Genomic DNA, 19,321 nt, shown 5'->3' with positions numbered 1-19,321 from the left:
TCGGTTGGGAAGAGGTCCTGTTGCATAATCTGATTGTAATGTCGATGGCGGATGCTGCTTTTTTTCTCTTATACAAAACGTGGGAAACTCTGAGGGTTTTCTGACTTAAACGCTTGGTGGGACGTAGTGGCGAACACACCTTACACTTTTGTGTGCTAGCCAGTGGCTCTATCTGCCTAGCGGCTTATTAAGGTGATAATAATCTCCAACCGAGTCTCTCTCGTTTTTGCGAGAGAATCTTGAGCTGACCATACCTCAAGATAAGCAATATTTTTATTTATAGCAGGTATGTAATAAATAAATAAAAACATTCATTCACAATATATTAATCTTAACTTTTTTGAATATTTAAAGTAAAGCCAAGGTACCACCTTGAACCAGCTCAGCAAAGCTCTAGGCTTGAGCGTTCACCGACTTTAATTGTTTTTTTTTAATTTTTTTTTATCAATATATAAAAGACCTTAATAAAATCAAAGTTACATATACTTTATTTAAACAAATGAAGTGAAATAGTATATAATATTATTATACGCGTTTTTGAAATCTATCTATTAAAGTCAACTCTAGTTTTTAATTACTCTGTCAAAAGATTAAAGACTCACAATCTAGTGTTTTGACACCCGCAAAAAATAAAAGCAAGATCATTGTTTTCTCCCCATTTTAATAATCTAATCCAACATGCAAGACACATCATCAGAAAACACACACGTTTCTTTTGAGAAATATGATTCCTACTAATACGAATGCATTGTGTACATGCATTAAGCAGATGTCAAAGTAATTCAGATTTCATCGGCTGTTGACATGAGCCTGTCCAATGTCCAGTACATCATTAAGAGAGTGAATTAAACGAGATTTACAGAGCATGGAAAAGGGGTTCAAAAGACCTAAAAAGATTCATGAGAGGACAGAAATATATTTTTTTTCAAGTAATTTGGAAGGACATACTTGCCTCATATTCTAAACTGAGAGGCTCTTTAAAGAAAAGGAAAATACTTGTCTGTAAAAAAACAGCAACAACAACAACAGCAGCAGCAGCAGCAGCAATTGTCTGTCTCAAATGTTTGGGCTTTGGATCATATATCACATCCCATAAGCCAGCCTTAACAGAAAGCTACAAGAAAATACGTTTTGAATGGGCTCCTGAGCTTGTCAATTGGACCTTTGACCAGTGGAAAGATGTAGTATGATCGGATGAATCAAGGTTCACAGTGGAAGGTAATGATGTAATAGTCAAAGCTATTAAAAGAGCTTGCGCAAGGCCTAACAAAAGGAATATAATTAAGGCAAGTAAGTGGATGGGAAGCGCAATGTGATGAATTGAATTTGTTTCTAGGCCAGTAGCTTTAGATCTTTTATGCCTCTAGATGGCAGCATAAACAAATATCAATAGGTGAAAATGTTGTATCAAAACTTTCCTCCTTTGACTCAAGATATTTTATGGAAATAAATCAAACATTTCATGTTCTAAGTAGAGAATGTCAGCTGTTATACCAGCTCTTATTTGAGGTAGCAGAAAGACAGACATGAGCACTTCTGGTGGGCTTTCAAAAGACATATGAGTGGTGAGAGGGTCATCATCAACAAAAGTGATCATTTGAAATCTGTTATACAATGATAGTAGCAAAGAATAAACGTCAAAATTGTATTAACTTTGGTAAGAAGTAGGTATGGTATACACATTACAATTGAGTGAAGAACAGGCTTAACAACTAAACTCTGGTTCCCTTTTGCTAATCAACCTTACAAGTTAATAATCTCTAGAACTGTTACATACCAGACATATGCCTACTATACACTTGAACTATCCCAAGCGATTACATTTAGCTCCAGTTTTACACAGGATACATGTACTTAATACATATAGCTCAAAAAAATAGCTTTATAAAGTACATTTCCAAGAATATTTTATAAAGCAAATAGTCACTTTACGACCCGCCCCACATAAACGCATGTAAATAAAAAAAACATAGATCAATTACTTTTACACTTTAACTGTTTTTTAATAAAGAAATTTTATCGAAGAAGACTAATAGAATTACCGGTAAAAAAAAAGACACTTTTAGGCAGTGCAATTGCTTAAATACTTTTCTATTATGTATCTGAAATATGGCCTTCTATTTTTTTTGGATTTCATATATTAATTAAATGTAAATGAGACATGTAACTGCTGTAAATGCTTTAAAATTCTCTTATTTTTGCAGTTATCAGGTCACTTCTTTAGATATAAGCTCGAATAGAGTATCCCTTCTATTTATAATGAGCTATTATAGAGTTATTCTTCTTTTATTATATATATAATTAAATATTAGATAGAACTGCAGTAAAATTTGACTTGATAGTGGCATATCTACTTTGCAAGTTAAAACACACCAATATATTATACATATTTTATGACTTTCATCCAAAACAAGTTATTGACTTTAGATGTTCACCTGCTTCACAAGACATAAAGTATGGAATATTTACATATTATTTAATATCAAAATAGTACTACAGCTATACTATATACTATTGTTCTTTTGGTTGTAATATAATTGTATGATAGAAGCGTAAGTTACTTTTTTAAATAAAAACCCCAAAATGCGATAAATGTCTTAATGACCAAACTTTAGTAATATTACATAGGATATGAAGTAATATTTTACACTACCTTTATTTTGTTCTATTATACAAATATTTATCAGAAACTTGAGGTGTGGGAAATCATCAGAAATAAGCAAAAGAAAGCTGTTTGTTTTTTGTGCATACATAAAATAAAATTTACTTGTGTATCTGCTTAAATTTGTATTCGCAAAAGACACATTATAATTAAACATTTATCTTTGAAATTCTATTTCATAAGCTATAAATGTGGTCATAATAATATTGTGTATGCTATATATAAGTATATATATTATAAGCTTTAGCTATCAAATCACAGAAGGTTTTGCTTATAGATACATGACAACTTCTGTTTTCTTTTAAGAAAACAGACATATAAAAATGTTCTGTACTAATATAAAACAAGCAGCTTTTGAATGATGGTGCTATACTATGTATATAATATACATTTTTATTAGGAAGTATATATTTATCTTTTATTTTCCTTTTTTCTTTAAAAGAAATTGAAACAATACAAGAAAAGAATGACCAATAAAATTATGGCAGATCAAATAATCTCGCGAGATTTGAAGTATAAATATGAATATTTTTATTACAAGAATAAATTTCATTTTCTATTGCCTACAGTACGTTAATCTCGAAAATATAAAGCATATAAAAAAAGTCTAGTAAGATAAAGAGGCTTTAAGTGCTTAGTATATATATGTACATATAGAAGAGTCGAGTTGAGAATAGCAGCAGAAAGCACTCTTTAAGTTTGAAGATATTTTTATCAAGGATTTCATCAACTCTCGTTCAAATGATATGATCATCAAATATATCTTTAGGTCTGATCGATCTGCAAACTCATGGCTCGTAAAAATATTCAAATACCTTCTTTTAATAATTATCAGCTCAAACAACTATACCATGGGAAATAAGTTGCTTTTATATGGCGATTTTGAAAAGAATCTTAGGTATATTTCAAAATCGTCATCAAAACCGCTGCTCATTTCCCATAGTTTTACATTATTTTTTTTCTATCGTGAAATTTTATACCCTGTACCGAATACCTCTTGTTATAATGTTTTTTTTCTTAATTAGCTCTATAAGTGATTCACTATTTACTGAAAGAAAAGAAAAGAAAGAAAAAACGTTATATTTATGAAAGTTGTAATACATAAAAACATACATGCCCAAATTTTGACTTGCTTATTTTCCTAGTGTAGATTAATTTTGCTTATCTACATTCTCTCTATAATGTACGTTATATTGCTTTTGAAATTTTCCTCGTTCTTATTAAAGATTGTCCTTATTAAACAATAGATACGTTTAAAAGGTATTATAACATAATAGTGCAAAAAGTAAGAGTATGTGTACCAGCTTGAGGATAGGAAAGTAACATCAGTACTATCTTTTAAATTATTGCTCGTTTCTTTTTTATCAAGCGAATTAAATAGGTTCATATCTGGTATCTCGTACGAATATACAAGCTGTGTATTAAGCTAGCTATAAATTCTCAGAGTCACTCAAATATGAGAATATGTGCGATTGGAGAATACGTATTAGCTAGTAACATTGCCTCATTACTGAATCTACATTTCCCTTTCCTTTATCCACTATACTAGCATACAGCAGATACTAACCAGCAAAAAAAAGAGCTAAGTAACGATTTCATATATTCAATAGTAATAATAGTAATATGAATCAAACAGAGTAAAATAACATAGGATTTTAATTCATACAGCTTCTTAGGGGTACAATTTTTTATAATGCACCGAAGAATTCATGTCTAGTAACAATTCCCCCGATTTGCTTTCTTTTTTTTTCTTTTTTTAAAAAATGCATGTATACAGCTATGGATTATATTCTTTACCAAGAACAAATGATTGAAGTGTAACTAAAATATGTGTTGATCTTAATATACAATAATGAAAAATTCACCTACTCTCTCTATAACATACTAATAATGCATACCTTTAGTGGATTTTATTGAACTAAATTAAGAGCAGCACCTGAATTCCTCCGGTTTTGATGTCTATAAATATAGGGCAGCTTTCAGAGATCCATGCTTCCTTCCTTTCTTTTCTTTATACTAGCCGCGCCTACTGGATGGGACAACGGAAGGTTTCTGGTAATACATTGGTCTGTCTCCGGTTGGTCATCGTTTGTACACAGAAGCCAAGAAGGTCTTCCGATAACCATGAGCTTCTTGAAGGCCAAGTTCGAACATTATAAGATAAGTATATGTGTTTATACGCTATATAAAATACATATTTGAATACTCACACAAAATGACATTGTGAGTAGCCAATCGTAAAAGTTCAAAAGAAGTTCATAAAGCCTTAGCAATATTATTTTGTTAAACTTGTTGAGCCGATTTTGGACTGGTGCGCTTGGCTACTCTTTTTTTTTCTTTACCGTCAAGAGCGTCCGATGGAATAGCCACGGGTCGAAAATGGTCTATCGAGCAAGTCCACAAGCGCGCGTGTAGCGCATGAGCCCGCTGTCGGTGTCCCCTTGTATTACTGGTCTCTTTCTATTGTCTCTGAAGGTGGGCGTGGCTAGGGTTAGTTGTTAGTAGGGTCCTGTTGCTTGTTGGTTCAAATTATCTGTTATTTCTGCCGGAGCCCATATTATTATAAAGGTACTGTTGCTTGTTGCTTTTTTTTCTAGTCTGTTGCTTCCGCCAGTGGGACTTTTCTGCCAGTGGGTTTGTTGCTTCCCACTGGTAGGCCCTTTCCTCCTACCAGTGGACCTATTACCTCTTGCCAGTGGAACTTTCTTTACGGTTGCCAATCACCCAAGTTCCTTTTGTTGCCGGAGAGTTTATCACTTCCACTGGGTGGTCCATTTATCTCACTGGTAGGAGCCCCTTATCCCACTGGCGGGCCTGTTGCTTCCTGTTGCTTATACCGACAATAAAATTACTTTTGGTGGGAGACAAAACGGTTCCGTTTCTGCCGCAAAATTTCCCGCTATTACGCGACTTATGTTCGCCAGATCGAAAGCCCATTTGGCTTCCAACACAGGCCCAAGGTCAAAGTCAAGGTCAAAAATCAAAATCAAGACGCATAGTCAAGGTCAAGGTCAAAAATCAAAATCGAGACGCAGAGTCAAAGTCAAGATCAAAAATCAAAATCAAAATCGAGACGCAGAGTCAAAGTCAAGATCAAAAATCAAAATCAAAATCCACGGTTAAAGTCAAGGTCAAAAATCAAAATCAAGACGCACGTTTAAGGTCAAGGTCAAAAACAAAAAACCAAAGTAAACCCACCGTCATAAAAAAAGAAAAAAAAAAGAAAAAAAAAGAAAAAAAAAAGAAAAAAAAAGAAAAACAAAAAAGACAAAAAAAAATTACACACACATATATACATACATAAACACACATACAAAACGCATGTAAAAAAGCATGTAAAAATCTGAAATATGTATAACAAAAAAAAACAAAAAAAACAAAAAAAAATAAAAAATAAAAAAATAAAAAAATAAAAAAATAAAACAAAAAAATGAAGAATTATCTCTGAATATCAAGTCAAATCTCAAGTCAAATCTCAAGTACAATACCAAAATCACTCAAATGGTCAAGTCAAGTTCCAAGTCAAGTTTCAAGTCAATGCTCAAGTCATTTATCAAGTCATTTCTCAAGTCATTTCTCAAGTCATTTCTCAAGCCAAGGTCCAAGTCAAGGTTCAAGTCCAAGTCCAGGCCCATGTTCTAGCCCATGTTCTAGCACAAGCACATACACAATCACGAAAAAGTCCGTTCTCAATTTTTATCCAAATCAAAAATCCGGGTCATGCCCTCCAAATTTCAATGTCAAGTTCATTTCCAAGAAGGGTTTCAACCCAAGTTCCGAATCAAGAAAAAGGAGATCATCTTACCCAAAGCCAAAGCCAAAACTCTGGTTTCATCTTCAAAGCACAGCTATTGTCACGTTCAAAATAAGGTCTTCTCTATCAAATCCATACAACTGTCTTTTAAAGAATCTGGTTTCCACTCAAATCAAAGGTGCTCTCCAACGAAGTCGCCTCTCAAGCCAAATCATCTCAAATCAAATCCATGGTGTTCTCTAACGGAGTCACCTCTCAAGCCAAATCATCTCAAATCAAATCAAAGGTGTTCTCTAACGGAGTCGCCATTCAAGCCAAATCTAACCAAATCAAAGGTGTTTTCTAACAAAGGTGTCTCTCAAGCCAAATCATTTCAAATCAAATCAAAGGTGCTCTCTAACGGAGTCGCTTCTCAAGTCAAATCAAGTAAAAAATCTGGTTAAACGCGACAGCAAGAATTATACATTGGAATCCGGATCTGGATTTGAACAAAGCAAGAAATCCCTTTACAACCTATACTTCCAAACCAAGTGAAGTCATAAAAAAAAACAAAAAAAAAACACAAAAAAAATTGTATTATAATTATTTTCTTATTCTTTCCTTATATCAACTGGACTAGACTGGACTGGACTGGACTGGACTAGTATAGCTTTGAATATCTTATATTTTATTCATTTTATTTGTATTTACCTTATAATAAATTCTATATACAAATATGCTTGTTTTGAGCAACAAAATATCTCTCATTTGTCTTTTATATTGTATTTAAATTTATATCTTTGTCTTTACCTTCCTTCTTCTTTTTCCTTGATTTTATGAAAATAGATTCACAGTGGAGGGTAAAAATAGACGCATCGAGCTATAAAGAAAAGTTAATGAGAGATATGTAGAATTCAATCTTAGCCTTAAGTACCGGCAAGTAAGAAAAAAGGTCAGTGTGATAATCTGGAGCTGTTTCTGGGCTTGTAGTTTTGAACCATTGGTATTCCAGAAGGCAATATAAAACAAGAGCAATATGCAAGCACTTTGTTTCAGAGATTTCTGCCCTTGACTTAAAACAAACTTTACATAAACAAAACAGACACTTTGTGTTCCAAGAAAACAACCTCAGCTTTCATACAAGCTCTTATTAGAGATCATAGAAATATAGCAATCAGATTGGGACCTTTGACTACTTGCCAGCTCAAATACTGGATCTCAACCCCATTGGACAGCCCTGGTAAGTTCTCAAGAGACGTATGAGTCATAAGAAGGTCAATATCAGCAAATTTTCTAATTTGAAGGCTGTAATGCAAAGAAAAGGGCAAACAATAAATGTCAAACTTGCATCGACTTTGACAGAACGTATAGAATACCGATGCCATATTCGGTAATTAATGTCAATAGTGGCCCAAATATTGATCTTTCATTTATTTTTTTATGTAAATAAACGTGTAAATTAACTTGTATTCAAAGTTTGAAGGCTACCGCTATTTTTATTGACGAGCAGTTGCATGTTGATTATATGTCTTGTATTTTTTTTCATATCTTTCTGGGCTCAGAGGTCGAAACTTGTTTTTTACTGTGGTTATATACCGTGTACTTTTTGCGTACCTTTTTTTTATTTTGTTTATTTTATTTTTTATACGTTTAGCCCTTCGTCTTTCTCCTCCTTAATTTTAGTTTTTACCTACCATTTCAAAGTACACTGACCTCGACATTAGACGGCTACAGCCCTTGAAGGTAAACAAAGGTGTGGTCAGTTTCGTGCTCTAGTATTGGTAGATAATCATAAATATTCAATAGATATATAAATCAAAAATAAGATAATACCTACATTAACAAACACATTACAATGGTAAAGGCGTATTATATGTATTACTCTCTTTAATAGCGATCACAAAAATAACAGAGATCATTCTCTTGAATCATAGTCAATTGCTAAAAATAGTAGAACATATATTCGAGTACTTGTTGAAGATTCCCGATACATTTACTGTCAAAAGTAGGCTATTAGATTTGTTTGACTATCTATTCTATCAAGATTTCACGGTTTAAATATCAACCCCAAGACAATTCAGACGAGTGTTGAAGTGATCTGTGAAAATGATGATATTTCAGTCCTATCACATAGTCAGCAAACTAAGCATGGATCTTATAAAAGAATAACATCACATATCAAAATATGGTGCTTTCTTGAAGCATGAATCGCTCAAAAAGACTATTTTACTTTCTAATATATAAGTACACTACAATCAACCCATGTAGATATATAGACACGAGCACATACAAATACACGCACGCAATGACTATATAATAATTTGTAATTATTGTGTTTGCTGGGGTATGTGTTAAATCACTCTCATTAGATACAGACGTAAAGCTGTAGATACCAAATAGTATATATAGTTTTCCTGTTCAGCCAAATATTATACTACCATATGAGAGGCATTTGATGTATTTATATTACTGTATAATGATGTAAGACAGATTAACGCATTAAAAAGAGCATACGTATATATATATACAAAGTTGGTTGTTTTTACAATCTTTATCTGGTGAAACTTCTTTAATGTGCTTATAATCACCGAAACATGACACTTTTTATGCTAAGATTATATCCTATCTTTTAATGACCTCTCACAGTCAACACCTAAAAAGTCTATAAAAGCTGTCAGAAAGTATGTTGGTTGCATTTTATTTCTCTTTCTGCCAGTTATATATTCATAATGTTCGGTCAAATTTCTTCAATTACCAACTCTACTTCTTCTGCTTCTGCTTTTGCCTCTGCCTCTTCCTCTGCTATAATGCAAAGAGCTTTCCTTCAAGGTAAAATTGAATTGAATTGAATAACTGAAACTTAGTTTTCTAACATACTTGTATTTCATTAGATTTTATTACTAGTTTTGAAGGAGATCATGCCCTTTCAAACGATAACTTCGAGGAAACCGATTCTGGGTATTGTTCCCTTGACGAGCTTGAACTCGAATTTGACAATCGTGATTATCAGGATGATGATATTGAGATCCTTTTGGATCCTTCTCAGCTTAATATAGAGGAACAATTTGTATATGAGATGCTGCAGATTTCAATCATTTGATTTTGTTCCCTCACTTTCTCTCTCTTTATCTATTCATATATCCGTTTATCTTTCAAACGAAAGTTTAATTTATATTCATACTATTGTATATTATTCATTACTCTTTACTTTAATTCAAATCCATACACGCTTCTTAATAAAGTATATCTGACTTTAGTCAGCGCATCTTTTCTTCAAAAGATTTCTACTAAGCATCTGTATTTATTACTCTCAATATAAAGCATTCAATTGTTGGGATCTTATTTATACCCTCTACTTTCTTGTATTTCCTAAGCAGCCTCTCTTAAATATACACCAAATAAGGCTCACCTTTAAAGACAGAGAATAATTAATTCTAGAGAGCAAAAACATATATTCCAAATGCAAAGCCTCAATAAAAATATAGAGCTCCAGTACATAAGATTACTTGGCTATTATTTATAATAGCCTTTGAAATAAAATTTATTGTGGTTTAGGTTGTACCTACTACCGACAAGGAACAATACTAGTATACTGTCTATTCTATTAGTTTCTGTTTATTTTTTGCATTTTGATCTTTTAAGCATATGCGTTATAAAAGCTGGCTTGTGGCTCTACTTTTATTTTGTTTTTCCCGCTGATGGTGAGCAATTGGATCCAAAAACTAATGTTTTTTTTTGGTGTACTAAAAAATTTGATAGAATTAGGTTCCTTCTATCACTCTATATAATAGTTAGCTTACCTATTAGTGACGCTCAATTGGATTAATAAACCCTTGTAATTACCATGCATACGACGAGTGAATTACGGAAGAAAGGGCTGAGACATAGAGCTTATATTGGTTATGCTCAATAACATCATCGTTATTTACTAAAGACCCAAGTCTTTTTATTTGGAAAAAAAAGCTCTTGTATTATACAATCCCATAAACTTTTTATCTTTGTCTTCTAATAACTTCACCCTAAATAAATACATACAAATGCTAGTAGCTTGTACTGTCTCTATTCATAAACCTGGTTTTGGAAGCTGTATTTTCCAACAGAAAAACGCTGGCATTGGTGAGATCAAGCACATTATTCTAGCTGAAAGGATGTTAGCCCAATTGTTCAGTGTGCTCGCACTTGATATTATTAAATATATGATATATTAAATGACCGTTTGCTTATGCAGATATGCCAGTGGACTTGAGATAAATTTATTTACTAAATAGAAAAAAAAAGAATTGGTTGTTTTTACAATCTTTATATGACGAAGAGTCTTTTTGTTGTGATTGTAATCACTGAAAGATGAGACTTTTACGCAAGTATTACATCTTGTCTTTTAGTTACCTCTCACAGTCACCATCCGAAAATTCTATAAAAGCTGTCAAAAAATAGGCGCATGAGATTTTATATCTCTTTCTGCTACCTTTTATTCATCATGTTTGCCCAAACCTCTTCAAAATTCAACTCCACTTCCTCTGTTCCTGCTAAAAGACAAAGATCGTACTCTCAAGGTAAATTTCAATTGAATTGGATATATAAATAAAACCTAGTTTTCTAATATACCTTTATTTTATTAGAGTCGATTAATATCTCTACAGAAAGCTCCAAATCTTCTAATGACTGTTTTATGGATATCGACTCTGGCAATCGTTCTCTTGGCGAGTTTCATATCGCATTGTGTAATCTTGGTGAAGAGACTGATGAAGATGATGATGATATTGATATTCTTCTGGATCCATCTCAACTTGATGTGGAAAGTCAATTTGTCTATGAAATGTGCAATATTTCAACCTTTTAATTTATCTTTATATATCTTTCAAGCAACATTTTAATGTGTATTCATATTATCGCACCCCATCTATTACTTCTCGTTTCAATTCAGATTCACTCATACTTTTTAATAAAATATTTCTAATTTTGAGCATCTTATCTTTTGCTTAAGTATTCTCTGTTAACCAATTGCTTTTATTACTCTTAATACAAAATATCCGACTGTTAGGATTTTACCTATATCCTCTAATGTGTGTGTGTGTGTTTTTTTTTTTGGATATTCCATAAGCAAATGTTTTTACGTATATACTAGAACAAGGCTCACCTTTCAAGAGAGAGAGAACAAATAATTGTAGCGAGCAAAAACATATATTCAATATCCAATCTCTCAATGACAAAATATAATTAAAGTGGATATATATATTCTGTATAATGGCCTTTCAAATGAAATATGCTTTGGCTTATATTATAGCTACCATCAATAAAAACTAATACCAGTATGGTGTCTATTATTTTCTATTATGTATAATTATACCATATTCTGTTCATTCTGTGCTTTGGTCTTTTAAACACATTAGTTTTAAAAATTATCCAGTAACTCTGATTTGATTTGATTTCCCCGCTAAATGTGAACAATTGGGTCCAAAAACTAATTATTATTATATTTTGGTATACTCAAACATTTGATAGAATTGGATTTCTTCTACCACTCTGTATGGGATCTGGTGTACCTGCTAATGACATTCAATTGGATTAACAGACCCTTGTCATTATTTTGCATACAACGAGTGACTTAGAAAAGAAAGGGCTGAGACCAAGAGCTCACATTGGTTACGATTAAGAATACCATAATTATTTACTAAAGCACCCAAAGCTTTTCTAGAGAAAAGCAATAGTGTTGCGCGGATTAATCTCATTTACTTTTGATCTTAGTTCTGCTATAATGAATCTATATGTATACATTTATATCCGGAAATCTCTGCTGCTTCAATTCATAAACCTCGGTTTGAGTATTGCATTTTTTAACAAAGAAATATTGTGATTGATAAGGCCAGGTACATTATTTTAACAAAAAACATGATGTTCCAACTTTGCAGTGCTATGGTACTTAATATAATTCACATATATCATACATTGAATGACTGTTATTTCATGCAGCTATACCAATGATTATGATGTGATTTTATTTTTTGAAGAGAAAAATAAGCGCATCTTTTTTTTAAAAAAAAAATAGGCTGGTTGTTTTTGCAATCTTTATCTGGCGAAGCTTCTTTAATGTGCTCATAATCACCGAAACATGACACTTTTTATGCAAAGATTATATTTTATCTTTTAGTGACCTCTCACAGTCACCACCTAAAAAGTCTATAAAAGCTGTCAAAAAGTAGGCGGATTGCATTTTATTTCTCTTTATCCTAATTGTTATTTATAATGTTTTCCCAAACCTCTTCAAAATCCAACTCTACTTCTTGTGTTCCTAACAAGAGACAAAGATCATTCTCTCAAGGTAAGATATAATTTAATTGAATACAAGAATAAAAACTAGGTTTCTAACATAATCTTATTAGAGTCAATTGACGTTCCTACATCAAGACTCAAAACTTCAAACGACAGCTCAATGGATATCAATTCTGGCGATTGTTCTCTCCAGGACTCTGAGATCTCATTTTGTGATCTTGACGAAAAGGATGAAGAGGAACATGGCATTCAACTTGATCTGGATCCATCTCAGCTTGACGAAGAGAGTCAACTCGTGTATAAAATATGCAACGTTTCAAACTTCAAATTTTGGTTTTCTCGGTCCAGCAACTGAACTTGTACCCATATTACTGGTGCTTCCTTCATTTTTTTTTAATTTATTTATTTACTTTATATTACAATTTTAATTTGCAAATAACCCATAATAAAGCTTTACCACTAAGCTAAGTCCATACATAGCTGGTACTCGCTAAATATTCTCTTGTCAGAAAGAATTATACTTTTTCAAACAGAATATTTCTATCAAAATACTAAAAGAAAGATGGTTTCCAAAAAAAACTAATATGAATAATGATGCCTTTGGAAGAACTAGAACTCTTCATAGCTTTACAGCCAATTTTATTTTGCAGAGTTACTTCCGGAAAATTTGGGATATGTCTTTGCTCTAGTTTGAATATAATTGGTTTCAATTAATAGAATAAGAAAGAAAAGGAAAAAAATGTATACTATTTAAATTTAATTTTTGCTGTTGTTCTGTTTTATAATACATTATTTGCATTAGGCTTATACCCTCTAAAAGTAAAGTTTAAATAAGTGCACAACAAACTTGAAAAGTCGAATACTGTATTATAGTCCCTTTATAAGACGTACAGCTTTTTCTTTATCTATAAAGCATCCCTCTTTTACTACCAAATGTATCTTGGCTATTAAGGATATGTTATCGCATTTTGAAAAAAAAAATGTTGATATATATATATATCACAAATCGAGCCATAGACACTCACACGATAATAAACGCACGGGATTTATTACATATAAATGCTCCTTTGTTATAGATATTCATATATATATATATAAGCTCTTGGGTATCATTTTTATTCAATTGTTAACTTGGGTATAATAACCTTACCGGATAAGCTTTTATTAGAGTGTTTCTTTGCAAAGTTGGATTTTATGCTCCCAAAAGCAATTACTTTACTCATTTTGTTTCATAATAGCACTACTTTTTTCTGATAATACTTGCTATTTTCTTTAGCCAAGTAGCATCAAAAACGAACAGGAAGATTGTATTTGAGTGTGATTAGTCAAGCTTTGTTATAAATATAAATTTATATACTGCATATTTTATTAATCATTTTTTGTCCATCATGTAAAGTCACAGCTGCTAAAGACAATAAAAAGTTTGGCGAGCTTTGAGCACAATTATTTGTTGATGAAGACAAATATTCAATGAAATCAAAAACCAAAGAGTAGGCTAATGTTTAAATTAACAAACACAATACAATACAATGGTATGTGTGTATTATATGTATTACTCTCTTTAATAGCGAATACAAAAATATCAACGATTATGACTATGTATCATTATTAACCATCAAAGACAATAAAATAACAGCTAGCGTACTTGTGGATATTGTTGGATACATTGCCTATGGTAGAACTAGTGGCATACTGAGTCACCTGTTTTTTTCTGTCGGCTACCTATATGGATAGGAAATTGGGTCTATACTGGTCAAAGAAGTTGTAAAGCTAGCTCATACAAAAGGACGATAGCTCAAATTATATTATATATATATATATATATATATATGCTTAAAAAAACCTTGTCAGAACTTGATAGATAGGAAACAAATATTAAAAATCTAGTGTTGTATGTACTGATATCAGAGACAGTAATAAAGATGCACTTGGCACCGATTAAATCGTCCTTTCTCTTCATATACTTACTGACTTCAATATTACTAGGACTCGAAGAGAGAGAAAAGGTACAGGTATAGATTGTAGATTATAAATAATACTGAAACAAGTTCATAGAACCTCACTGAAGAAGATACCCTTAATAATTAGTATTATATTAATATTAATATTAGTTAAAATATATTAAGTTTTCATTTTCAATTTCATTTTCATTTACTCATTCTTAATCACAATGACAAAATCAAATGACTTTGACTTATACTACCTTGTACCATAATGACAATCTAGATGATTCCTTTCATACGGTATTAGTAATGTTTTATTCGTTTGACTACTAAGGTTTATTAATAATAACATCAATAGCAAGCTTTGTTACAAGGTAAGTATTAGATATATAAATGTATATATATGTATTAGTGAGAGAAAATGTCAGTAAAATTCCACCTTTTTTTATCTTTATTTCTGATAAAAAGAAATCCTATATTAAGGGCAACCGAAAAATCGGATTCTAGGATGATTGGCTGAGCTTTCCTATAAATATACAGCCTATAATTTTTCAATTTTATTTATTTATTTATTTTGTTCATACTTCATTCACCATGTCAAAGTACAGCGATCTCGAGATTAAGCAGGCCATAACTGCTGAAGACAAACAAAAGTGTATTGATATTCGAGTTCGAGTATTTGTTGACGAGCAAAAATATACTTTGGAGTCAGAAACCAACGAGTAAGAAAGTGTCCAAGTACTATTCAATATATATATATATATAATACGATGATGGCCACCTATTAAAGTCTGTCTATATAATTATGATGATACTATCATTATTTTCTCTTTCTCTTTCTAGTGAATATGATGCTACTTGTGACCACTATCTTGCAACATGTCTAGCCACTAAAGACGACGGAACAACCGTTCGAGTACCTGTTGGAACTCTCAGATACATTGCCTATGGAGACTTTGTTGCCAAACTGGGTCGGTTAGCTGTCCATTCAGACGCCCGTGGGTTGAAGGTTGGCTTAAGACTAGTCCAGCATTTTGTAGAAGTGGCTCGCGCAAAGGGCGATAGGGCAATTGTATTGCATGGTCAACAGGACAAGCGCGGTTTCTACGAAAAGGCTGGGTTCTCGGTTGATGCTTGTGATGAAGCAGGTTTCTTGGAGGATGGAACACCTCATATTAGAATGTGGTATCGTTTTTAAAAAAGAACCAAATTGATATAATTTCCCTTGTGTTTCTCTCTCTCTCTCAACTTCTATATTGTATCCTCTTTATATCTCTATATATCCTTACCGTAACCAATTCACTTACATACACATGCGCGCAATTAAAGCAGAGTAATCTCAATCCCAATAATAAGAATAGTAAAACTATTTATAAGGCTTCCTCTTTTTATTCTTTATTGTATTTTATGAGGCAAATCTGTACCTAGAAATCCAAGGTTCATAAACACACACACAGAGAGAGGGAGAGAGCACCACCAAAGGTTTTTTATACCAAGTATGGTAGTTAAGTAATCTCTAAGCAATATTATTGGCTTAGATGTTCTTTGGTTATGTAATTTTATGAATTGGATTTTTCTACTCGAAACAAGGGAAGAAAAAAAAAGGTTCAATAATACTCAAACCCCTCTTTTTGAGCAAGGCAAATAGAATGGCTGTTCAAGACAAACCAATCCATAAGAAGATTTAGATACTCCATTGAGCCATAGAAAGTAATAATTCTGTTGAAATTTGGCAAATGCAGCGATCTTTTAGTACAAAATAAGTGTTATGTTTTTTTTTGTGCTGATTCTTACGTATGCTTACATTTAGAATATCGTTTTTTAGGAAGGAAACAAGTCTATGTATGCTTGCTTTTGAGGTATGTATAGCAGTAAAACACTATTGCACTTTTTGATCAATTGTTTAAGCTATATTTGATTAATATTGCTTTTTTTTTCGAAACTTTAGAAAGCACAATTTTTTAAATCTGTGATTTAATTTTGACCAGAATCTATCGCAATTAATGGGCTGTCTATAAAAGGCAAAACTTTTTACTCAGCCATGTAAATCCCTTTTTGAAATATATGCTTACACAAGAACAATAAGAAAGAAAAACCTCTGGTGGTGGTATATATTTTTTGTGTGTGTGTGTATGCTTTTATTGGAGTGGTAGTTTTAAGAAAATCTGGGAACCCCAAAGCTTGGTTATGAAAGTACCAAAAAAAGGATATATCTGTAAAGATGGAAAGGTTTAGTATCCAAATAAAGGCATATCATGAACGTGAATTGTAGCAGCTGCCTACCTTTTATCGCATCATTTACTACACATATCCATATTCTACGCTTTCTATACTTTCTATTCCTTTTATACTTTTATCCTTTTCTTTTAATGCTGAGCAGAAAATAATATAAATTAATATAAAAAGGGAAATATTCTTATTATTAAATTTAAATAAAAATATTTATCTCGTATGTTCTATTATTAGTTCTTTCCTTTTATACAACATTCTCTCTTTCTTTTTTACCTTTCGTTCTTTCTTCCTTTCTTACCATTTTTATTCTATTTTATATTTTAATATAATATTTATATTTAATTTCTTACTACTTTATTTTTTTTTTTTTACTTTTGGCTTATTTTCTACTACCACTTCTTCTTCTAATGACTTCACTTGTCCATTCAATTTACGACAATGCAAGTCAATACAGAAAACTCTCACATGAACTGTCACGCGAATCAGAATCAATAAATGAAATGAGGTCTATTAATAATGAGCGGACTCTTCTCAAACAACGCATTCAAGCAAAACAAGCAGATCTCCGAACACTAGAAGCACAATCGTAAATAACTTAAAATACCTATATCTATATGTAATTCTAATGAATAAGTAAATGAATGAATAGAAAAAAAGAATTTGATGAAGTCCGTAAAGCAAGACATTTGAGTCTTCGTTCTGCTGCAGCGGCACTAAAGGGCAAAAAGAAGGAATTGATTGCAAAGGAAGAAGCCAGATATCAACAGGCCTTTGAGAATGAGCAGAGGTGCAAGACAGAATATGAAGAATTGTGTGGTGCACTCTCACGCTTAGACATGCAGGTAAATAACACTTTAAGAATATAGTATATACAAGAATTAAACTGGTGATTATGAAAATTCTCTAATGGTTTCTTAAATAATATATGTAATATAAAAGTCTGAAGGAGTACAGAGACAGTTGGACCAATTTAATAGAGACAGAGAGCTGCTGAACAGAATGTATGACCAGGTGTTCTCAAATAACGATCCTGCGTATCCGTTAGAGACCCAGCTAAAAACCGAAATACACAACTATACCGAACAACGTCGATTGGTATGTAATCAGTACATTTGAAATGTATATTTAAAATGTAAATACAATGACATGGGCTTGGTCTTGGTTATTTTATTAGTATTATTACTTTGGAGAAAGCACAAAAGAACCAAAAGACTCATCTTTAAAGTATCTAGGCCCAAAGAGATAGTGGAAGATTCAGAGATGCAGATCATAATCTAGGACAGGCACTTCGAGAGACAGTGCGGGTTTCTGCCTTGTTAGACGCCTGTTTGACTTATGTTCCATTTGATATCTTTGGCGGAACGACAGTAGATGTACAGCAGGTCATCTATGTAGAAGGTAAAAAAAAAGAAGCACACAGATTGGGTTGTACATATTGATTATTGTCAACAACTGATACAATATATATTTAACTATCACAAAGCTGCAAGAAAACATGTATATGAGGCACAACGAAGAATCAACATTGCATGCACGGTTCTTCCAGAGATTCCCAATCCTGCTTTGCTTAATGTTGTGAGCAGCAATAGATTCTTGACAATGCAATTCAATTCAACATTTATTGACACTACTTGGCAAGGTACGGGAATTTGATAATTGGTTGGTTGGTTAGTTACTGGGTAGGGAGTGTGGATGAGGGGACTATATCTCCAACAAGATACAATATAATTCAAGGCAGGAAGAGAACAATGGCTTAAAATGTTATTTATTCTTTACGTTAAATATCTACACGTCTATACATAATAGCTGCTACCCATGAGATGCTTTATCGGATTGTTCTTGTTCAACGTAATATCGAAAACTCAATGACATGGACGAGACAATACATGCAGTATGCAGAAGGTGCTGTTGCAAAACTAGACCAGGCAATTGAAAATACCAAGAAATCATTAGAAAAAGAACGAAAAAGGATTTTTGAGCGTGTTTTGGCAGGTGCACCACCACCACCTCAAATAACCGATACTGCAGGTGGATCATCGTCAGCATCAACGTCTGCTAACGCTTCAAATTATGATGATTCATTATTTTCACCTTCGTACGATGCGCCTCCGCCCGTCTATGAGGCACCTCCTGCTAGCCAAATAGCACAAAACAGTAGTAACGGAAATGTGATGCCTCCCCTACCTACCAACAACTCGTCATTTCCTTCGGTCAATACACCGCCTATGGACAACATTAACATTGAACCTCCAATTCAACTATCACCTTCTCAGGCTCCCACCCATCCACCCAGACCAATCACTCCAGTAACATCAAATCCAGATCCAATCTCAAGTTACCCACCGCCCCAATATGTATCACAAAACGGAAACAATCCTTTCCAGCAGGGAAGAAGAGAAACAACACAATAATTAGAGCTTATTTTTACTTGCCCACAATAACTTGGGATACCAGACGTCTTTTGTTTTATTTTTAATTAAT

At 32.5% G+C, this 19,321-nt stretch overlaps 8 protein-coding genes across 8 annotated transcripts; 6 read left to right on the top strand and 2 right to left on the bottom strand.

Annotated features, from left to right (window-relative positions):
* Positions 1 to 789: 789 nt before the first annotated feature.
* On the bottom strand, positions 790 to 1,597 carry PHYBLDRAFT_147716 (hypothetical protein; the record flags this gene model as incomplete). The annotated part of the gene is made up of 4 exons (XM_018431934.1): positions 790 to 887; positions 949 to 1,114; positions 1,163 to 1,263; positions 1,495 to 1,597. 4 exons carry the CDS (start codon positions 1,595 to 1,597, stop codon positions 790 to 792), a joined length of 468 nt encoding a protein of 155 aa, XP_018289251.1.
* A 3,044-nt stretch (positions 1,598 to 4,641) lies between these two features.
* PHYBLDRAFT_147715 (hypothetical protein) lies at positions 4,642 to 4,884 on the bottom strand (the record flags this gene model as incomplete). Its single annotated transcript, XM_018431933.1, has 2 exons — positions 4,642 to 4,794; positions 4,873 to 4,884. 2 exons carry the CDS (start codon positions 4,882 to 4,884, stop codon positions 4,642 to 4,644), a joined length of 165 nt encoding a protein of 54 aa, XP_018289250.1.
* A 196-nt stretch (positions 4,885 to 5,080) lies between these two features.
* Positions 5,081 to 6,531, top strand: PHYBLDRAFT_66506 (hypothetical protein; the record flags this gene model as incomplete). Its single annotated transcript, XM_018441652.1, has 3 exons — positions 5,081 to 5,152; positions 5,319 to 5,830; positions 6,099 to 6,531. The coding sequence occupies 3 exons, from the start codon at positions 5,081 to 5,083 to the stop codon at positions 6,529 to 6,531; spliced, it is 1,017 nt and encodes a 338-aa protein (XP_018289249.1).
* Positions 6,532 to 9,124: 2,593 nt separating this feature from the next.
* Positions 9,125 to 9,495, top strand: PHYBLDRAFT_170585 (hypothetical protein; the record flags this gene model as incomplete). The annotated part of the gene is made up of 2 exons (XM_018436382.1): positions 9,125 to 9,224; positions 9,287 to 9,495. The coding sequence occupies 2 exons, from the start codon at positions 9,125 to 9,127 to the stop codon at positions 9,493 to 9,495; spliced, it is 309 nt and encodes a 102-aa protein (XP_018289248.1).
* Positions 9,496 to 10,872: 1,377 nt separating this feature from the next.
* On the top strand, positions 10,873 to 11,235 carry PHYBLDRAFT_147712 (hypothetical protein; the record flags this gene model as incomplete). Its single annotated transcript, XM_018431932.1, has 2 exons — positions 10,873 to 10,948; positions 11,015 to 11,235. 2 exons carry the CDS (start codon positions 10,873 to 10,875, stop codon positions 11,233 to 11,235), a joined length of 297 nt encoding a protein of 98 aa, XP_018289247.1.
* A 1,403-nt stretch (positions 11,236 to 12,638) lies between these two features.
* Positions 12,639 to 13,020, top strand: PHYBLDRAFT_170584 (hypothetical protein; the record flags this gene model as incomplete). The annotated part of the gene is made up of 2 exons (XM_018436381.1): positions 12,639 to 12,714; positions 12,776 to 13,020. 2 exons carry the CDS (start codon positions 12,639 to 12,641, stop codon positions 13,018 to 13,020), a joined length of 321 nt encoding a protein of 106 aa, XP_018289246.1.
* Positions 13,021 to 15,191: 2,171 nt separating this feature from the next.
* On the top strand, positions 15,192 to 15,961 carry PHYBLDRAFT_187713 (hypothetical protein). Its single transcript, XM_018439415.1, has 2 exons — positions 15,192 to 15,330; positions 15,452 to 15,961. Exons 1-2 carry the CDS (start codon positions 15,203 to 15,205, stop codon positions 15,804 to 15,806), a joined length of 483 nt encoding a protein of 160 aa, XP_018289245.1. The 5' UTR covers positions 15,192 to 15,202; the 3' UTR covers positions 15,807 to 15,961.
* Positions 15,962 to 17,247: 1,286 nt separating this feature from the next.
* On the top strand, positions 17,248 to 19,251 carry PHYBLDRAFT_66539 (hypothetical protein; the record flags this gene model as incomplete). Its single annotated transcript, XM_018441656.1, has 6 exons — positions 17,248 to 17,426; positions 17,490 to 17,682; positions 17,780 to 17,935; positions 18,073 to 18,238; positions 18,324 to 18,479; positions 18,647 to 19,251. The coding sequence occupies 6 exons, from the start codon at positions 17,248 to 17,250 to the stop codon at positions 19,249 to 19,251; spliced, it is 1,455 nt and encodes a 484-aa protein (XP_018289244.1).
* Positions 19,252 to 19,321: the final 70 nt, after the last annotated feature.

This window comes from Phycomyces blakesleeanus (assembly GCF_001638985.1).
Source record: "Phycomyces blakesleeanus NRRL 1555(-) unplaced genomic scaffold PHYBLscaffold_16, whole genome shotgun sequence".
In the NCBI taxonomy this organism is placed as follows: domain Eukaryota; kingdom Fungi; phylum Mucoromycota; class Mucoromycetes; order Mucorales; family Phycomycetaceae; genus Phycomyces; species Phycomyces blakesleeanus.
Note: the sequence above shows the minus strand (reverse complement) of the source record. Positions and strands in the feature narration are given on the sequence as shown.